Source organism: Leuciscus leuciscus, assembly GCF_965113295.1.
Source record: "Leuciscus leuciscus genome assembly, chromosome: 23".
Lineage (NCBI taxonomy): Eukaryota > Metazoa > Chordata > Actinopteri > Cypriniformes > Leuciscidae > Leuciscus > Leuciscus leuciscus.
The window spans coordinates 24,899,273-24,914,914 of NC_138747.1; the positions used below are offsets into that span (position 1 = coordinate 24,899,273).

The 15,642-nt window shown below is 35.2% G+C and overlaps 1 protein-coding gene across 6 annotated transcripts; it reads right to left on the reverse strand.

The window, feature by feature from the left end:
• Window positions 1-1,374: 1,374 nt before the first annotated feature.
• Window positions 1,375-15,629, reverse strand: LOC309488124 (serine/threonine-protein kinase NIM1). 6 transcript variants are annotated; one of them, XM_082156169.1, is made up of 5 exons: window positions 15,499-15,629; window positions 14,067-14,251; window positions 11,110-11,400; window positions 7,300-7,568; window positions 1,375-5,332 (listed from the first exon to the last, which is right to left on the reverse strand). In XM_082156169.1, the coding sequence occupies exons 2-5, from the start codon at window positions 14,086-14,088 to the stop codon at window positions 4,580-4,582; spliced, it is 1,335 nt and encodes a 444-aa protein (XP_082012295.1). In that variant the 5' UTR covers window positions 14,089-14,251; window positions 15,499-15,629; the 3' UTR covers window positions 1,375-4,579. The 6 variants fall into 6 exon arrangements, with proteins under 6 accessions (XP_082012295.1, XP_082012298.1, XP_082012297.1 ...); XM_082156172.1 differs by having other exon boundaries at window positions 14,067-14,204; window positions 15,499-15,624; XM_082156171.1 differs by having other exon boundaries at window positions 14,067-14,236; window positions 15,499-15,541.
• Window positions 15,630-15,642: the final 13 nt, after the last annotated feature.

Here is a 15,642-nt window from a genome sequence, read left to right on the forward strand (position 1 = left end):
TCTTGATGCAGATTGATTTGTGCCATGAATTGTTGTGTGTGTGGCATCTTGTTGTATGTGCAGGTTTACATACACATGAATAATAAACTGTTAAACTGCAAGTGGATTTCATTTAGTTATTGAATACAAATCAAACCAAGGGTGAGATCAATAAACCAATACAGTGCTAATATTTGAATGGGCCCTGGGCCACATTGTACTGTAAAATTTGGGCCCCGACATCAAAAAGGTTAAGAACCCCTGGTCTAGGGCTCACTAGATAGAACATATTGCAATTTCTATTGAGAGAATGGTTTAAGGGTCCTCTAGGGTTTTGTCCACCGTTAAATTCTAGATAGGGCGCCCTTTGTCATTGAGGTGGTGGAACTGCAGGTTCTGAATCTTATTTTAAGTTTTGAGGTATCCTAGAAAGGCAGCTTAATAGTTTAAATATTTAGTACCACATACAAGTAGGTTGTACACTGAAAACCCAAATACTTTAATATAACTATATCTAAATGGGAAATGAAAGACCGTTCGGCTGTTAATATTGTGAAATATACAGGTAGCATTTGATATCAAAGTAAATCAGTGATCTTATGTGATCTTCACAAATCACTGATTGCACATTTTGGAGCTGAAGCATGTGTGAACAAGTCTGGAATTATGGGGCCAAGTAGAGTATTGCGAAATTCATATCACTTTGTAAACTGCCAATCACTTTGAGAAACCATAAACTCTGCAAGCACAAACTAGTAGCGCACAGGAAAAGCACAAGTATTGTGAAATTGTGGGGATGAAAAGAAACAGTTCGTTCTGAGGACAGTAAATCTCTGCCATGCTTTACACGACTAAGAAGGATTTGAAAGGATGTTTTCTCAAGGGTTCTGTTGCTGAATATTCTGGAAGATATGCTGTTAGAAGAGATGTTTTTGTGAAGCGAGTCTAAACCTTATGTGCTTAGCAATAGCAGGAAAATATTCAAAAATACAGTATGTCTGTATTGGTTGACTATGTCAATATTTTGGTTGGCTTGATAAATCGTAGAGCAGTTAATGCCGTCCCACACTTGTTTACACTGGATATCTTATTCAAATTAAGCAATTCTCGGGCTTCAGTATAAAAAAAAATAAACGTTTTTAATCGGTCATTTAACTGGATTCTCCTTTGTCAAATGAATCACTACTGTACATATTTTTTATTCATTTTGTCTGATTTCACAATTTATCAGAACAAGATGTACTGGATTACACAAGAAAATAAATGACTTTTTTGATCAGATGTTGCTCAATTAAATAAATAAAAAATCACATGGGTCTTCATGTGGTTTTGTAATCTTCACAGCACTTATTCTAAAGCACATTGATTTTGATCATATACCTGTTTTTGCATTCATTATAAAGATGAACAATGTGTAGCTTCTTTTATTAAAGCTTATACTCTTCCAGGTCACATTTCACATCATAATTAAAATGAAAAATATATATACAGGTATGTACTGCATAAAACTTATTTTACATTTGTCTGTAACATTATCTTTATGACAATAATACACACATTTCCCTAAATTCTCATTATCATAATGCAACATTTTATTTTTTATATTTTATATAACATTTGTATTTTTCTCTGCTATTCTCAATTGTAATCCTATATTTCTATATTCCAACATAACAAATAATACACTGATGTATAATTACTTAATATATTATTTTTAGTATGGGAATGTCCTTTTTTTGCATTACAGTAATGAGAATTTGGGAGGAAAATTGACTTAATTTTCATGAAAATATACAAAAATACAATACAATGTATTTTTCATGTAGCATATGTAATTTGCGTGACATAACGTTACATGAAATGTTATGAATCATATTAGCAAAATACAATTTATTTGTCATGGATATGAGCTTCAACACAAAGCTGTTAATATTAACATGCAATCATATAACATGCAATCATGCAATGCTTGACTGTAAGTCGATAATTAAAGCTGCAAATGATGCAGAATAACAATTTCACATCTATGTCATGCCAATGAGTAATATAAGCAAATAGTAATATGAAAAGTATCTATAAATATTATTTAAAAGCTCAAAGGCATATGTGTTCAACTACAAAATTATGCCTGTAAAAACAGCGTCTTGTCAGATCTCTTCCATTCCTGTTATGAATGTGCCAAGGCTTGTTTCCCTTGTAAGGTAAAATGAAGGTGATTAATTCTATAGAATACAATGTAATCACTAATACCACAAGCTTTTTATAAAGCACCACTCTAATTTGGCTTAACAGCTGATCAGCTATTAATCCTTTACGTCATACTTTCGGTGTAAACCCTGTCTGAGTAGCAATTCAGCTAATTTAAGAGACAGATAGCAGTCGAGTCCATCAAATCTTTCAGGCTTTTGTAAAGCTACATGTGAACTGTGTTACATAAGGCCAAAACAGCCAGTAACCAGTTTATTGCAAACATTTACTGTGTGACACTCAGACCAAAGCTGTGTCTATAAACAACATTCTCAAACATTCAACCAATCAGTGATACAAAAATGTATCAAATGTTTGCCTAACCACTCAGTATTGGCCAAGTTTCCATTCAAATTGGCAAAATGACCACTTATGGTTCGATTGCAAAACAATGTTTAAGTACAAACTTAAACGTCCTCCATTAGAATTACATGTAGATGATGAATCCAGTTGTGCATGCTAATTGTTCTGCTTATAAGTGTGTGAAAAGTTGTTAAATGTAAAGCACTTATTAACATAAGTCAATGAGGCTAAAAGTCTGAGACCTCTTTGAAAGGAGTATATGTGACCCTGCAGTCACAAGTAGCACAGGTATATTTGTGGCAATAACCAACAATACATGGGTCAAAATTATCGATTTTTCTTTTATGCCAAAAATCATTAGGATATTAAGTAAAGATCATGTTCCATGAAGATATTTTGTACATTTCCAACCATAAATATATAAAACATTTATTTTTGTGAGTGAATGCAGCACAATCGCAAACAAAAATGGACAACTTTAAAGGCGATTTTCTCAATGTTTAGATTTTTTTGCACCTTCAGATTCCAGATTTTCAGATAGTTGTATCTCGGCCAAATATTGTCCTAACAGACCATAAATCAATGGATTATTCATTTATTATAAATCTCAGTTTCAGAAAATTGACCTATGTGACTGGTTTTGTGGACCAGGGTCACATATTGTTGTTAAACAAGTGGCATACAACATGATTTTTTTTTTTTACAAAGAATGTGAAACTGAAGCATTTTCACTAGTCTCAGACCTTTGGACCCCATAGATTTTCTCAAATATAATAAAATAAAATAAATACAACTGATTAATTCTGATTCATTTGGGTATATTCCATTATAATGATTCAATCCAGTTTTTAAACTATTCAATAAAAGACGTCATTCGTTTCAGGAATCGAGCTATGCTGCTTGCACTGTGTTATTGATGTGCTAAAAAAAACCGCTCATAAGAGTCATTCGTTTGAAGAATCAGGCTACTTTTGTCGCGCTGTATATTTTTGATTCACTAGAAATGGTAAAGCCTGGTAGCCTGACTACGTCAGACTTCGTACTTCCGCTCAATTTCAGTTCGCTTCTGTACTCAGTCTGAGATAGCGACCTATCTCCCAGTTTTACTCCGGCCTCAAAACAGCCGGCCAATCAACGAACAGAGGGCGGGCTGAGAGCCGTGACGTAGACGCTGATTGTACCGTGGATGCGTAGATTTACGTCACATAATCTGCAAAAGTCGTTCACAGCCATGTTCACTGCGGTATTTCGCTCGATGGTTTTGTTTTCGCATCATACATGTGTTTACAGTGGAAGTTCGATGCGGCTGAGCCGGCGCATAACACACGTCATAACCAAACGTTATGTGATTAGCTTACGGGTAACCAATGATTTTAAACTTCAGACAAGTTTACGGTTTGTGTATCTGCAGTGTCGGTTTCCCTTTTTAAATGACAAATATATACGAATATATCTGCAGAAATAGACAGCTGTCTCATTCACACGCAGGCGCAGAACGCGCATTCTAGCTAACGGTCAGCAGTGGTTCTCTCCGTGTGTTCAAGTGCAGCTTTTTACCCGGACGCGAGGCGACAACACAGTCGGCTTTCATCAGCGCTAGTTCGTCGGCGTCGGCTTGGTGTGTTCCAGGCTTAAGAGTCATTCGTTTCATCAAACAGGCTACACCAATCGTATGTATGCTTTTGATTCGCTAAAACTCTTAAGAGTAATTTGTTTTGGGAATCAATCTACGCTGGTCACGCTGCATGTTATTGATCCACTATAAAGAATTTACTCATAAGAGTCATTTGTTTGCAAAACATTGAATCTTTCATGAATCATTAAATCGTCACAGATTTAGCAGCAGGTGAATACCAAAACACTGATTAAGGGAACCTTATAACTTGGTATATTACGAAAATATTAATAAAAGTAAAAGCTTAATCTTGGGATCAGTGCTGCGTCGCTAGGTTTGCGATGAACTTCATACATGTAAATTCATTACTTTCTGAAACATGGCATCATACGTATTACCCACACCTGGACCATTCGAATATGATTTCATTTGTCTTCATAGGACAGTACACACTGCAGAGGCATTGTGCTTAGCAGTTGCGCTGTTGGCCCAGTATTTCTTGGTACCAAAATCCTCCGGGTGCAGGGCGGAATATCCCACCGCCTCCACGGTTCTCCTCTTCTGGATTCGGTGTAGCAGGATACGGTAAGTTCCTGTTATTGGGCTGCGACAGTCAGTGCAGGTGTTATTCTGCAGATGTGTGGCACTGATACCCAGCTCACTCAGGGCTGACCTTACTTCCCGTTCCTCCACGCACAGGCTCTTCGCAGGGTCAGCTAGGTATTTGGGCGTTATGCTGAAAGTGGGATAGGGTTTGGGGTATTCGATGCCCTTCATCCAGGAGCATATCATCAGCTGTGACACTGTGGTGCGGTCCACAGGTACGGGTCTCAGCATGCCTTTGATAGCCAGTTGGCAGGGGTCAGGGACGTATGGTGGGATGCTGTACGCCCCCAGCAGGATACAGCGTTTCAGTCGGCCTAAGTTGTCGGCGTAGAAAGGCATGGTGGCGGTCACCATGAAGTAGAGCAGGACACCCAGCGCCCAGATGTCCACATAACGGCCCACATAGCTTTTGTCTCTGAAGAGCTCAGGTGCCGCATACGGCGGAGAGCCGCAAAACGTGGTCAGAGTTTCCAGCGGCTCACTGACGGTGCTGAAACCGAAGTCGCCCACTTTGATGCAGTAGCATGTGGTGTAAAAAATGTTTTCTGCTTTCAGGTCGCGATGGATAATATTATTTTCATGCTGGAAAATGAAGAAATAAATAGATCCGTTAATACTGAGTCACACCAAATTAAAATAAAAAAGTTTATATAAAATAAATGTAATAAATAAAATGAAACTAACAAACTACTAAATTACCACTGACAAAAAATATATTATCTCAACCAATTCACATAATTCACAGTGAATATCGCTGATCACTATTAATTAATAACATTTGTCACAAGGGGTTTTGATCTGTCAGTAGAAATTCAGTTATATTTTTCTGTATACATACAGTTTAATATATAAGTTTAATATATAAGTTGAAAATGTTTTTTTATTCCTGTGATGGCAAAGCTGAATTTTCAGCATCATCATTACTCCAGTCCTCAGTGTCGCATGATCCTTCAGAAATCGTTCTAATTTTTACTGAGATCAAGAAGCAAGAAACATTTCTTATAATCAGTGTTTAAAACAGTTGTGCTGCTTCATATTTTTGAGGAAACCTTTTTTTGTCTGGATTCTTTGACGAATAGACATTTCACAAGAACAGCATTTATTTTAAAAGCATTGTAAATGTCTTAACTGTCGATATAATGCATAAAAGCATTTTCAAAATAAATCTTACTGACCCCATACTTTTGAACGGTTGTGTATTTTTAGTTAAATTTCAGTTCAAAATACAGTAACAATTATCAAAAAAAAAAAAAACTGACCAATAATATTGAAATTAAATATTGAAAATAATTATGAATTTCACCAGAATAACCTAATTTAACTGAATAAATTACCAAATTTCATATTTAGAGACATTAGAATGGTCATTTAAATCAGATTGCAATTATTTAAAAAAGCTAGAGTGTTCTGGGTTGTTGCTAGGGCGTTGCTATGCAGTTGTTCTAGGTTTACAAGTTCAAGTAAAAAGAATTATTGATAATATTCTGGTCAGGCTATGTCTCTGAGTCTATATCTAGGCTATAGGATTTCTAACAAATGTAATTAAAATCGTAAGCTGAATTGTTTAGAAAAATAATATAACACCTCCGTTCAACAAACAATTCACAATTTGAGGTAAGAAGATATTTTGAAGAATGTAAGTAACCAAACAGTTGTGGGGCACCATTGACTTCCTTAGTATTTTTTTTCCATACAATAGAAGTCAATTAGTCTGGCTATCACCAGACCAAGCTCAATCGTTTAAGATTGAACATTAGTCTGGGGAGTCTGCTCTGGATTTTCTACTGCACAAGAGGCGTGATCAACGGGCATAGTTCAAATGACTGTACGCAATTGGATAGTCCTTCAACTAGTCAGACCAACGATCCAGGTGACGTATCCAGAGCGACGCGAAAACTCCAGGCAGGAAACGTGTCAACAAACGTGTTGGTTTGGAGCACTGATCCACGGTTTAAAGTAGCAATGGCACAGAGCGATTTTTGCAGGTTGTGCAAAAAAAACATGAAAGTGAGTGGTATTTACACCCACTCGAGCGATTTGTTTTCTAAACTAAAGAAGCCATTGAGCATCATCGAGAGGTTAAAAGGAATTGGATTGACGGTCGAGCGAGAGATGTCATTGTGTTAAATCCGCCAATAGTGCTCCAGGTGGATAAGCCAGTTTGTGATTGGTCCCCGCACATTTGTAACGGAAGCAGGATAGAAAAATGTACAGGTTTCCAGCCTGAGCTGCAGGGCGAAATCATATCGCCGGCAGATCGGCTGGGTTTACCCAGACTAGAAGTCAATGGGTCCCAAACATATTTTGGTTACCCATATTCTTCATAATATCTTCTTTTGTGTTCAGCAAAAGAAAGAAATTCATGCAGGTTTGAACAAACTTGAGGGAGAGTAAATGATGACAGAATTTTCTCCTTTTTTTTTTTCTTTGGTGAACTATCCCTTTAAGATTAGGGTGTTGATAAAATTCCAAACTCTAAGTATGAGTAATATAAATAGTGATTCTTGCTGTTGTCAAGTCAGATGAGGACACAGTCCTGCTGCTCTCACCATGTATTTGATGGCTGAGACGATCTGGGCAAAAATGAGCTTGCTTTCCAGGTCTGACAGGCGCCCTCTGGTGGAGATCCGTGAGAACAGGTCTCCTCCACTGCCATACTCCATAGCGATGTACAAATGCTTACTGGTCTCAAGCACCTCGTACAGACGCACAATGTTTGGATGGCTGAGTTTTTCCATACAGATGATCTCTGAGGCAAATACATTCTGTGACTTCTTGTCGAGACGCGCCTTGTTAAGAATCTTGACTGCAACACGCTCTGTGTGTGTGAGAGAGAGAGATTTGAGTTAAATCAAAGTGAGTTATATTTTGGAAAATCCATGTTATACAAACTTAGTGGGGGTGCAAGTAAAATATTCAAGTGACCTTGTTATCTTAACCCTATAAAGCCTCTACTGTATCATATGTAATTCGCGAATTTCTAAGGCCTCTAAATTCAAAACTACTCTGAGAAACCTGTTGTAGACAATCTACTGTATACAGTGCATGCCTTCTGTCGTCTGATTGATATGTTATACTTTTTTATGAAGTAAAATACCTTTTAGTATAATTCTAAAACCCACTTCAGGTCATGACACATGCTTTTTTTGCTGTGAAATCTGTAATGATTTTTATAAAGTAAACAAACAATAACTAATACTTCTAGATGAACACTTACTGGACTGAAGCAATCTAGGTTTATTTTATTTGTATTTATTTTTTAGAAAAAATAATGTTAAAAAGCATGGTAGGCGATTTGTTATGCTGGCTGAAAGTCTCTTCACATCCTGATAGCAATCACTAAGTTAAGTGGTCTAAATGTATTTATATGTATATTTTCTGTGGAAGGCTTAGGACCATAAAGCGTTCGTCCAATCATTGCACTCGGTCCGAACCTGCCTACCTGCCTGTCAATGTATGTATTTCCATACCATAAAATGTCCGCACCTGCTCGTGCAGACATCTCACGTCATCAGTGTGTTTCATGCTATGCAGAGTTAGACAGACGTCAGTCACAGAGCGGCGCAACCGAAACTGATCCAAAACAACAAGTTTATGCTGTGTTTATGCCATAACTACTGTAATTTGTAAGAGATAAAAACCTTTGACGTTATATTCAGAGCGGTTTGTGACTCGACTTTATGCATTTCAGTGGCAACACTATCAACGCCGAATGAATCTGCATTAGTCAGGTGGTGCAGCTCGGTGCACTTTAAGTTGTTGTTCATTATTACTGTAATGTTATGTGCTTTAAGACCTTGGGTAGTTTAACCTCTCTTCTCGTGACGCTTTGCAAACTCTGCTGTGTGTGTTCATGTATTTTGAAGGAGGCGTGGCTTTGGAGATGCTCTGAAGGGAGGGTGGAATCTCATGCTTTCAAAGCTAACTAGCTGCTCTGAAAATTGCCAACCTGTCACATTCACGTTAGTTTGGACTCATTACGTTTTGTCATCACCTGCCTACGTCACTAATTTGCTGTCACGGACACTAATCACGTTCAGCTGTGCACTCATCAGTCTCCATCATTAACACCTGTATATATGTTCAGTTCTGTTTCAGTCCAGTGTCCGGTTTTGTCTAGTGTGTTGCTATCCGTTTGCCTTCCTGTTGGATCTTTAGAAAATAAACCTTTTGAATTGTACATGTCTTCCTCACCTGTCTGCCAGCAACCACCCGTGACGCTACCCTACCTTTAAAATGTATCAAATATAACATAATCCTGCAGTTTATGAGCACCATATTTGACTATATCATAATAAATAAGCCATAAAAGCCTATGAATATATGGATAAAAAAATATATATATTTTCATTATATATAGTAATGTTTCAATATAAAACTATACCACAAAAAAAGTTTTATTTTTTTTACTATTATTTAATATATCAGGCTTAAAATCTTATTAAAGATTTTTTTTTTTTTTTTTACATATGTGGCAAAATTCTTGAGAGGCCTCCCTGCTGTGTTGTTTTTCAAGAGGCATCTCACCAATCCTCTCAAAAATATTAAAGAGATTCACAGAGGGGGTGCTGTAAATCTGATGAGATTACATGAGCGGATCAACTCGTGGTCACTGACATGAACAGACCCTGTTAAACTGTGCTGCCTTTTCTTCAATACTGACATTAGAGTGCAACAGATTCTCGCAAAAGAAAACTTGGTTCTATTCATTGGTTGTAATGGGATTTTGAGAAGTGGACGTTGCACTAAAATAGAGGCAGATTAATGCAAGCTTGGGTTTACACAGACTCAATGATTGGAGAAGTCAGGAAAACGTCACCAGAGAGAAGATTGAGTTGAAAAATTACGAGGTCAAAAAGAAAAATCTATGCCAATGAATCATTCACAATAAGATCAATAACATATTTACAAAATAGAATTGACCAGCACAGTCTCATGGCAATTTGTAACTATTTTGTTTTGGCAAATTAGTGGCTAATTCGTATAAATTTGTACAATCTCATTCTTACGTTTTTGCTTAATCTGCTTCATGCTTGCTTTTATTCTAAAAATCACATGTTTTTGTACGAATCAAATCACACAAATTCATACGGAATCGGTACCTCATAAAATAGTTATGTTTTCTCATGAGATCAAGTTGGAGTTTTCATTTCAAGCTGACTTTAAATGACTAGTTTGAAATATTTTATATTGTAAAGAAATGTAAAAATAAAAATAAAATAAAAACATAAATAACCTGACTTGCGCATGCAGTGGCCCATTTAAAATATCCTTAAAATTAGAGATGCACAATGTAAGTATCGGTATTATATAATTTATAAATAATTCAATTATTCACACTTAAAATTAATCCTTTAAAAATATACATTTATAACTAAAAAATAAACAAATATTTAGCAAATCTCAAAATTGATATCTTATTTTTCATACTGTAAATTATAATGTTGTGATGCCTAAATTCACTTGTAGCAAACAAATCATTAATTATTTATATTAATTGTTAATAATTTATCAGGACATAATAATTATATTAATACATAAATGAAGTAATCGGTATCAGACAAAACTTTAGGAAAGGTAGTTTAAGTAAAACTTTTCACAATTTCATATAATTGGTTAGCCTGAGAACAGGTAACTTGTTTCTATTTGATTTATAATTTATAATATTTCCATTCACACAATGTGGCATAAGTGTCCAAATACTTTTTTGGGGCCACTCTATGTACAGTTCTCCAAAGCCTTCTTAAACTTAAAGTACTCCATTATGCTTTTTCAAATATTACCTTTCATGTAGTGTGTAATATAGCTGTTTGTGAATGTAAAAAGTATGTAAAGTTTAAAGGACCAAAGTGCACAAAAAATGAGTTATTGTCTCCCAAAAGAAAGAACTGATTCTGAAGTGCCTGAAACGAGTCTTCAGTAGTTCCCGTCTTACTTCCTGCAAACCTACGTAAGTAAAACCGACGGCATCGTTGCTGTTCGTATCACTGTGTATCAAGTGCTGAGGAAGTCCTCTGGGACTGAAATTCAGATATGGTAATGAGTGTTTAATTTCTGATATGCGCTGTTATTGTTTGACCAATCACAACAGACTGGGCCATCTGACAAATCAGAGAAGAGTAGGGGTCGCAGAACGGAGGGGTTCATAGAAACTGAATCCTTCAAATCATTTCAGACAATGTGAGAAAACAGGGGAGGTGCAATGTATATTATGAGAAAAGTTATGAGTTTTTTACTTTGGATGCATGTAAACCTATTGTAGGAGACCTCTAAAACAAAACTAAATGAACCTTTCAAATAGCATAATAGGGGCACTATCAAGTAATTAACACGCTGAAATCGATCACTGATTGTCTCACCTTTAGTCAAAGCGTGAACAGCCAGTTTGACCTGGGAGAAATTTCCTGTCCCTATTTCCCCTCTGAGTTCATAGAAAGCAATCCTGCGGCCCAGCATAACGTCATCAATGATCCGGTCATTGTGGGACATGTCATAGAGGACCCTCTCGAAGGCTGTCTGCTTCGCTCGTTGCTCAGGTGTTAGTAACGGAACCTTGCGTTTTTCTGGTTCTGTCTGAGCAGGTTGGGCCGCTGGCTCATTCTTTCCTTTTTTCCCATGTCGCTTCACCAAGACATTTAGTATTTTGGTACCTTGAATGGGACAAAAAGATTCAGGATGATTGAAAATGGCTTAAATACACAGAACAAACCAATCAATGAAAGAACAACAGGTATGCAAATTAATTAAACGGTGAAAAACCATGTAGACAAACTGAAAACTAGGTCAGAGAACTAAAACATGAGACAAAACCCAACCTACACAGAAATAAACACAGTCTATCCATAACAAGAATCAACTTAAATTCTTAAAGAGATTCACAGAATCAACTTAAATTGTATGAAAACTAATTTATATGGGTTAAACCAAAAATAGCTCTTAAGGGTAACAATTACAGGTTTTTACATTATAAAATGTATTTAGAGTTGCAGGAGCCTTCCTTTTAATGTAGTAACTGTTTAAAAATAATTATTATTAGATAATTATTATTATTAGATAATTAGATATTAGATAAATAATTAGATCAATTATCAGTCTTTAAATCAAGATATAATGTCATGAGAAATATAAATCAATTGTCTCCTAAAGTTTGTAAAAGTCTTGAAATGTAAAAGCAATGGCCGTGTCAGTCTCCACAGACTGAGACACTTCCTCTTGATGACCTTCCATGTTGTAAGAAAGGTTTACAGAGGCTTAACCTTACAAAGTGAACAGGGATCATGACACTGATGTAGGAAATCTGCTCGTAATACACTGTAAAAAAAAAAAAAAAGTTGAGAAAACTTAAAAGTTTAAGGCAACCAGCTGCAGGACATTTTTGAGTTTTCTCAACTTACGTGTTTGAGTTATCTCAACTTTTCTCAACTTTTTTCATGTTAAATAGTTGAATAAACTTTAAAAACTGAATTTGTCATACAAAACTTAAGTTTTGCAGTGTAGTCTACTAGACAATCGAACATCGAGGCCTATACAACATAGTAATTTTTATGCCATACAACTCTTATTATAGCTGCAAAGTCGCATTATATATCCTCTAAGAAAATGATTGAGTATCGCTATTATCTTTCAGACATTCAAGTGATAAGTGGCCAAGAAAGTGATAATTGACATCTTCATCCTTCATTCAAAAATGATTACAAATGTGTTAAAGATTTTGCAAGCATATTGTGTAGTTGTGCTTGTCAATTGTCAATTGTTTTATTTGTGATAATGCAATGAAACATGCCAATAATATAATAAATTTTGGCCAGGTTTTCCTCATATTAAAAAATAATATATATATATATATATATATATACTGCATATAAACTACTAACTACTAAAAAACAAACTATTTTCCTCTTATTTTGATGGTTTAAGGGGTCATTGTAGGGTCATTTAAAACAAATATCCCCACCTGACATCTCTTTTGGCCACTACTGTACGAGAGGTTAAAGTTTAAACATGACTGAAATTAAACTATAGAACAGCATAACCCTATACTGTATACTGTATACATACTTATTCATTAAAGACCTAAACTTAAAATGAGACGTGCATGACACCAGCATATTGAAATTACATGTTGAACACCCTTTTGAAATATCACAAAATGTAAATGTTATTTCTGAAGAGAAATTGTTCTGATCACAAATTTAACTTGACATATTCAGTCGCCTCTCTCTAGATGTTCTTGTATAATCCTAATCCATGACTGCATGTTCTTTCTATTTTAGTTCAAATGTCCAGTGTGTCTGCGCTGGAGGCAAGATCAGCCTTGTACGTCTGAATAGGAAAGTCTTTAAGTAGGGTGGATTAGGACTCTTTTTAAGACCATGCATCACAGGTTGCAGACTCGACATGCTTCTAAAAATACACGGAATATCCACTGAACTACTTTCAACATCAGTAATACCAAAACTACGGGAAGAAAACAAACAGTTGGGATGGAATAAATAAGACTTAATTGAATGACACTACTTTTCATGGTTACACTTTATTTGAATGTGTCCCTGTTACAATGCAATTATACATTTAAGTACTGAGTGATATTGATAAACTACATGTACTCACTATAGGGTTAGGGTAGGATTAGGGGTTGGTTTAGGTTGGTTTGGTTTGGTTTGGTTGCATGTAATTGTGCCTAATTTGTAGTTATTACTATACAAGTACCATGTGTAACAAGGACACATTGAAATAAAGTGTTACCCTTTTCATTAATGGCTTTTGCAGTTTTTAATATAATGTTATTACATTGTAATAACAAAATAAAAATCAGTGTTATACATTTAATTTAAACAAAACTACAAAAACCAAATAATATTAGGCTACATCTTAATGTTTATTATTGGACTCACTGTACTGTAAGACCCTTCATCATCTTTAACAAACCAATGTCTGCAGATCACAACTGTGTTTAGTGTTGAAATTAAAGATTTTATACTCAACAACATGTTATACTTCAACAACATTACATATCAAGCACATGCACTGTATGCAAATAACAGAGGATCACATTTGTCTTGCAGTATCTTTTTTTCAGTTGTTATATTGTTCATAATCCATGCAACCTGTCCTGACATGTGTATTACTGCACATAAAACATGTCTAACATGGCAGAGAATAATTAAAACAGTGTAGCCCTATAAGATATAATGTCTTTCAAAAGAACATTTAAAAATGGTCTATATGATTCAGTGAATAAGATCTTATATTTGCACTCCCTTACTGTTTGATTGAAAACTCTCCATACTCTATTCCATGAAGAAATAAACTTTACCTGGTAGCTGTGGATCCTTCATGCTGGTGTCTGTATGAATGAATGTAGAGAACAGCTCTATAACATCTCACTCCAGAGTCTTTAATCCTCCACCGATCGCCAGTGCTCAATCCAATTAGAAGAATGTAATAATCCAAACTGCAACACACCTCAATGAAGCTGTGCAAATGCTGCATGCAAATATCCTACTCATACAAAAAGTAATAATTGTGATGGTAACATATGGTAATAAAAACACATACTTAATATAGGGAAGACCAGTAAATATAAAATAAAAAATAAAATAAAATATTCCAATATCATCATATAAAAGTATGGTTGGGGAGAAAGTCATATGCATTGTATTATATGCTGAATTACACTTTACTAATAACCTTTTTTGTTGGCCAAAACAATGGTCTTATATATTTTATGTATGTAACCTACCTACTTGTAATATATATATATATATATATATATATAACTGTTTAATTTTAGCTGAAAACCCCAGACTGAAGAGACTGTTTAATGGCAGCTTCCCATTTTGTGACAATTTATACTCCATAAAGGTAGCCTATCTTATTTCCTGGGTAATAATGGTGGAAATGCTTAAGAATGGAGGCTGTGGTTTTTGAAAATATTTTATCAATGAAATTATTATTATTTTTACTTTTATTTATACATAAATTCCTTAAACTTGTTTCTTGGTCATACAATTATTTTTGTATACCCCAAGAATGCATATAAGGGGATCAAACTGACACATTATTATTAATAATGTCTGATTAAAATATCTGTGTATTATTTTAATTATTTCATTATATGACACTTTTTTTCTTTTTCTTTTTATAAAATCATTAATACCAATACGGTTTATTTGAACCCCCTATGCATTTCAGTAGGTCTTTTGGGTTAGCCAAGATGTGTCTATGCACACACTGACTTTCAAAAATAAACCCACTGTACCAAACGAAACATTCACTGGCCTATCTTCCATTTACCATGGTACTAAATAGTTACCATATATTAATCAAATACAAAATAATTCAAAGAATACCACAGTATTCTTTCATGGTAACGTTACCATGGTAGCCAACTATATGATGACAAAGCAATTAACATTAATTCTGACGTACAATGAGGCATGAGATTAAATGTATGAAATGATTGTATAACCTATTTTTAAAACATTTAATTTAAGCATTAAACCAATTATTTACTCAGAGATTTCAATTTTATTTAGAAAGTTCCTCACCAAATCCCAATTTTCCCTATTTTTTAGCTGAGGTATGAATGGATGTAGTGGTTTACAAAATGTTCTGTACTTCCTCAGTTGTTTCATCACTAATCACTCTTCATGAACTGAGGAAATAACATGTCATCTGTGATTAATTAAAAATCAACCTTCCTTAAAATAAAGTGCAATGCCGCTCGTTAATGGACTTTAACTGACCTTTCCTGAATGGAATTAGTTGACCCTCTTAAATGACGTTGCGCTGTGACGTGTGTTCCGCCGTCCGCCTCGAGGTTGTGTTTACAGCCAGATTTGGCGGGAGAAGATTCGACTATCCGCTTTCGGTTTACAGCGCGTTCTATT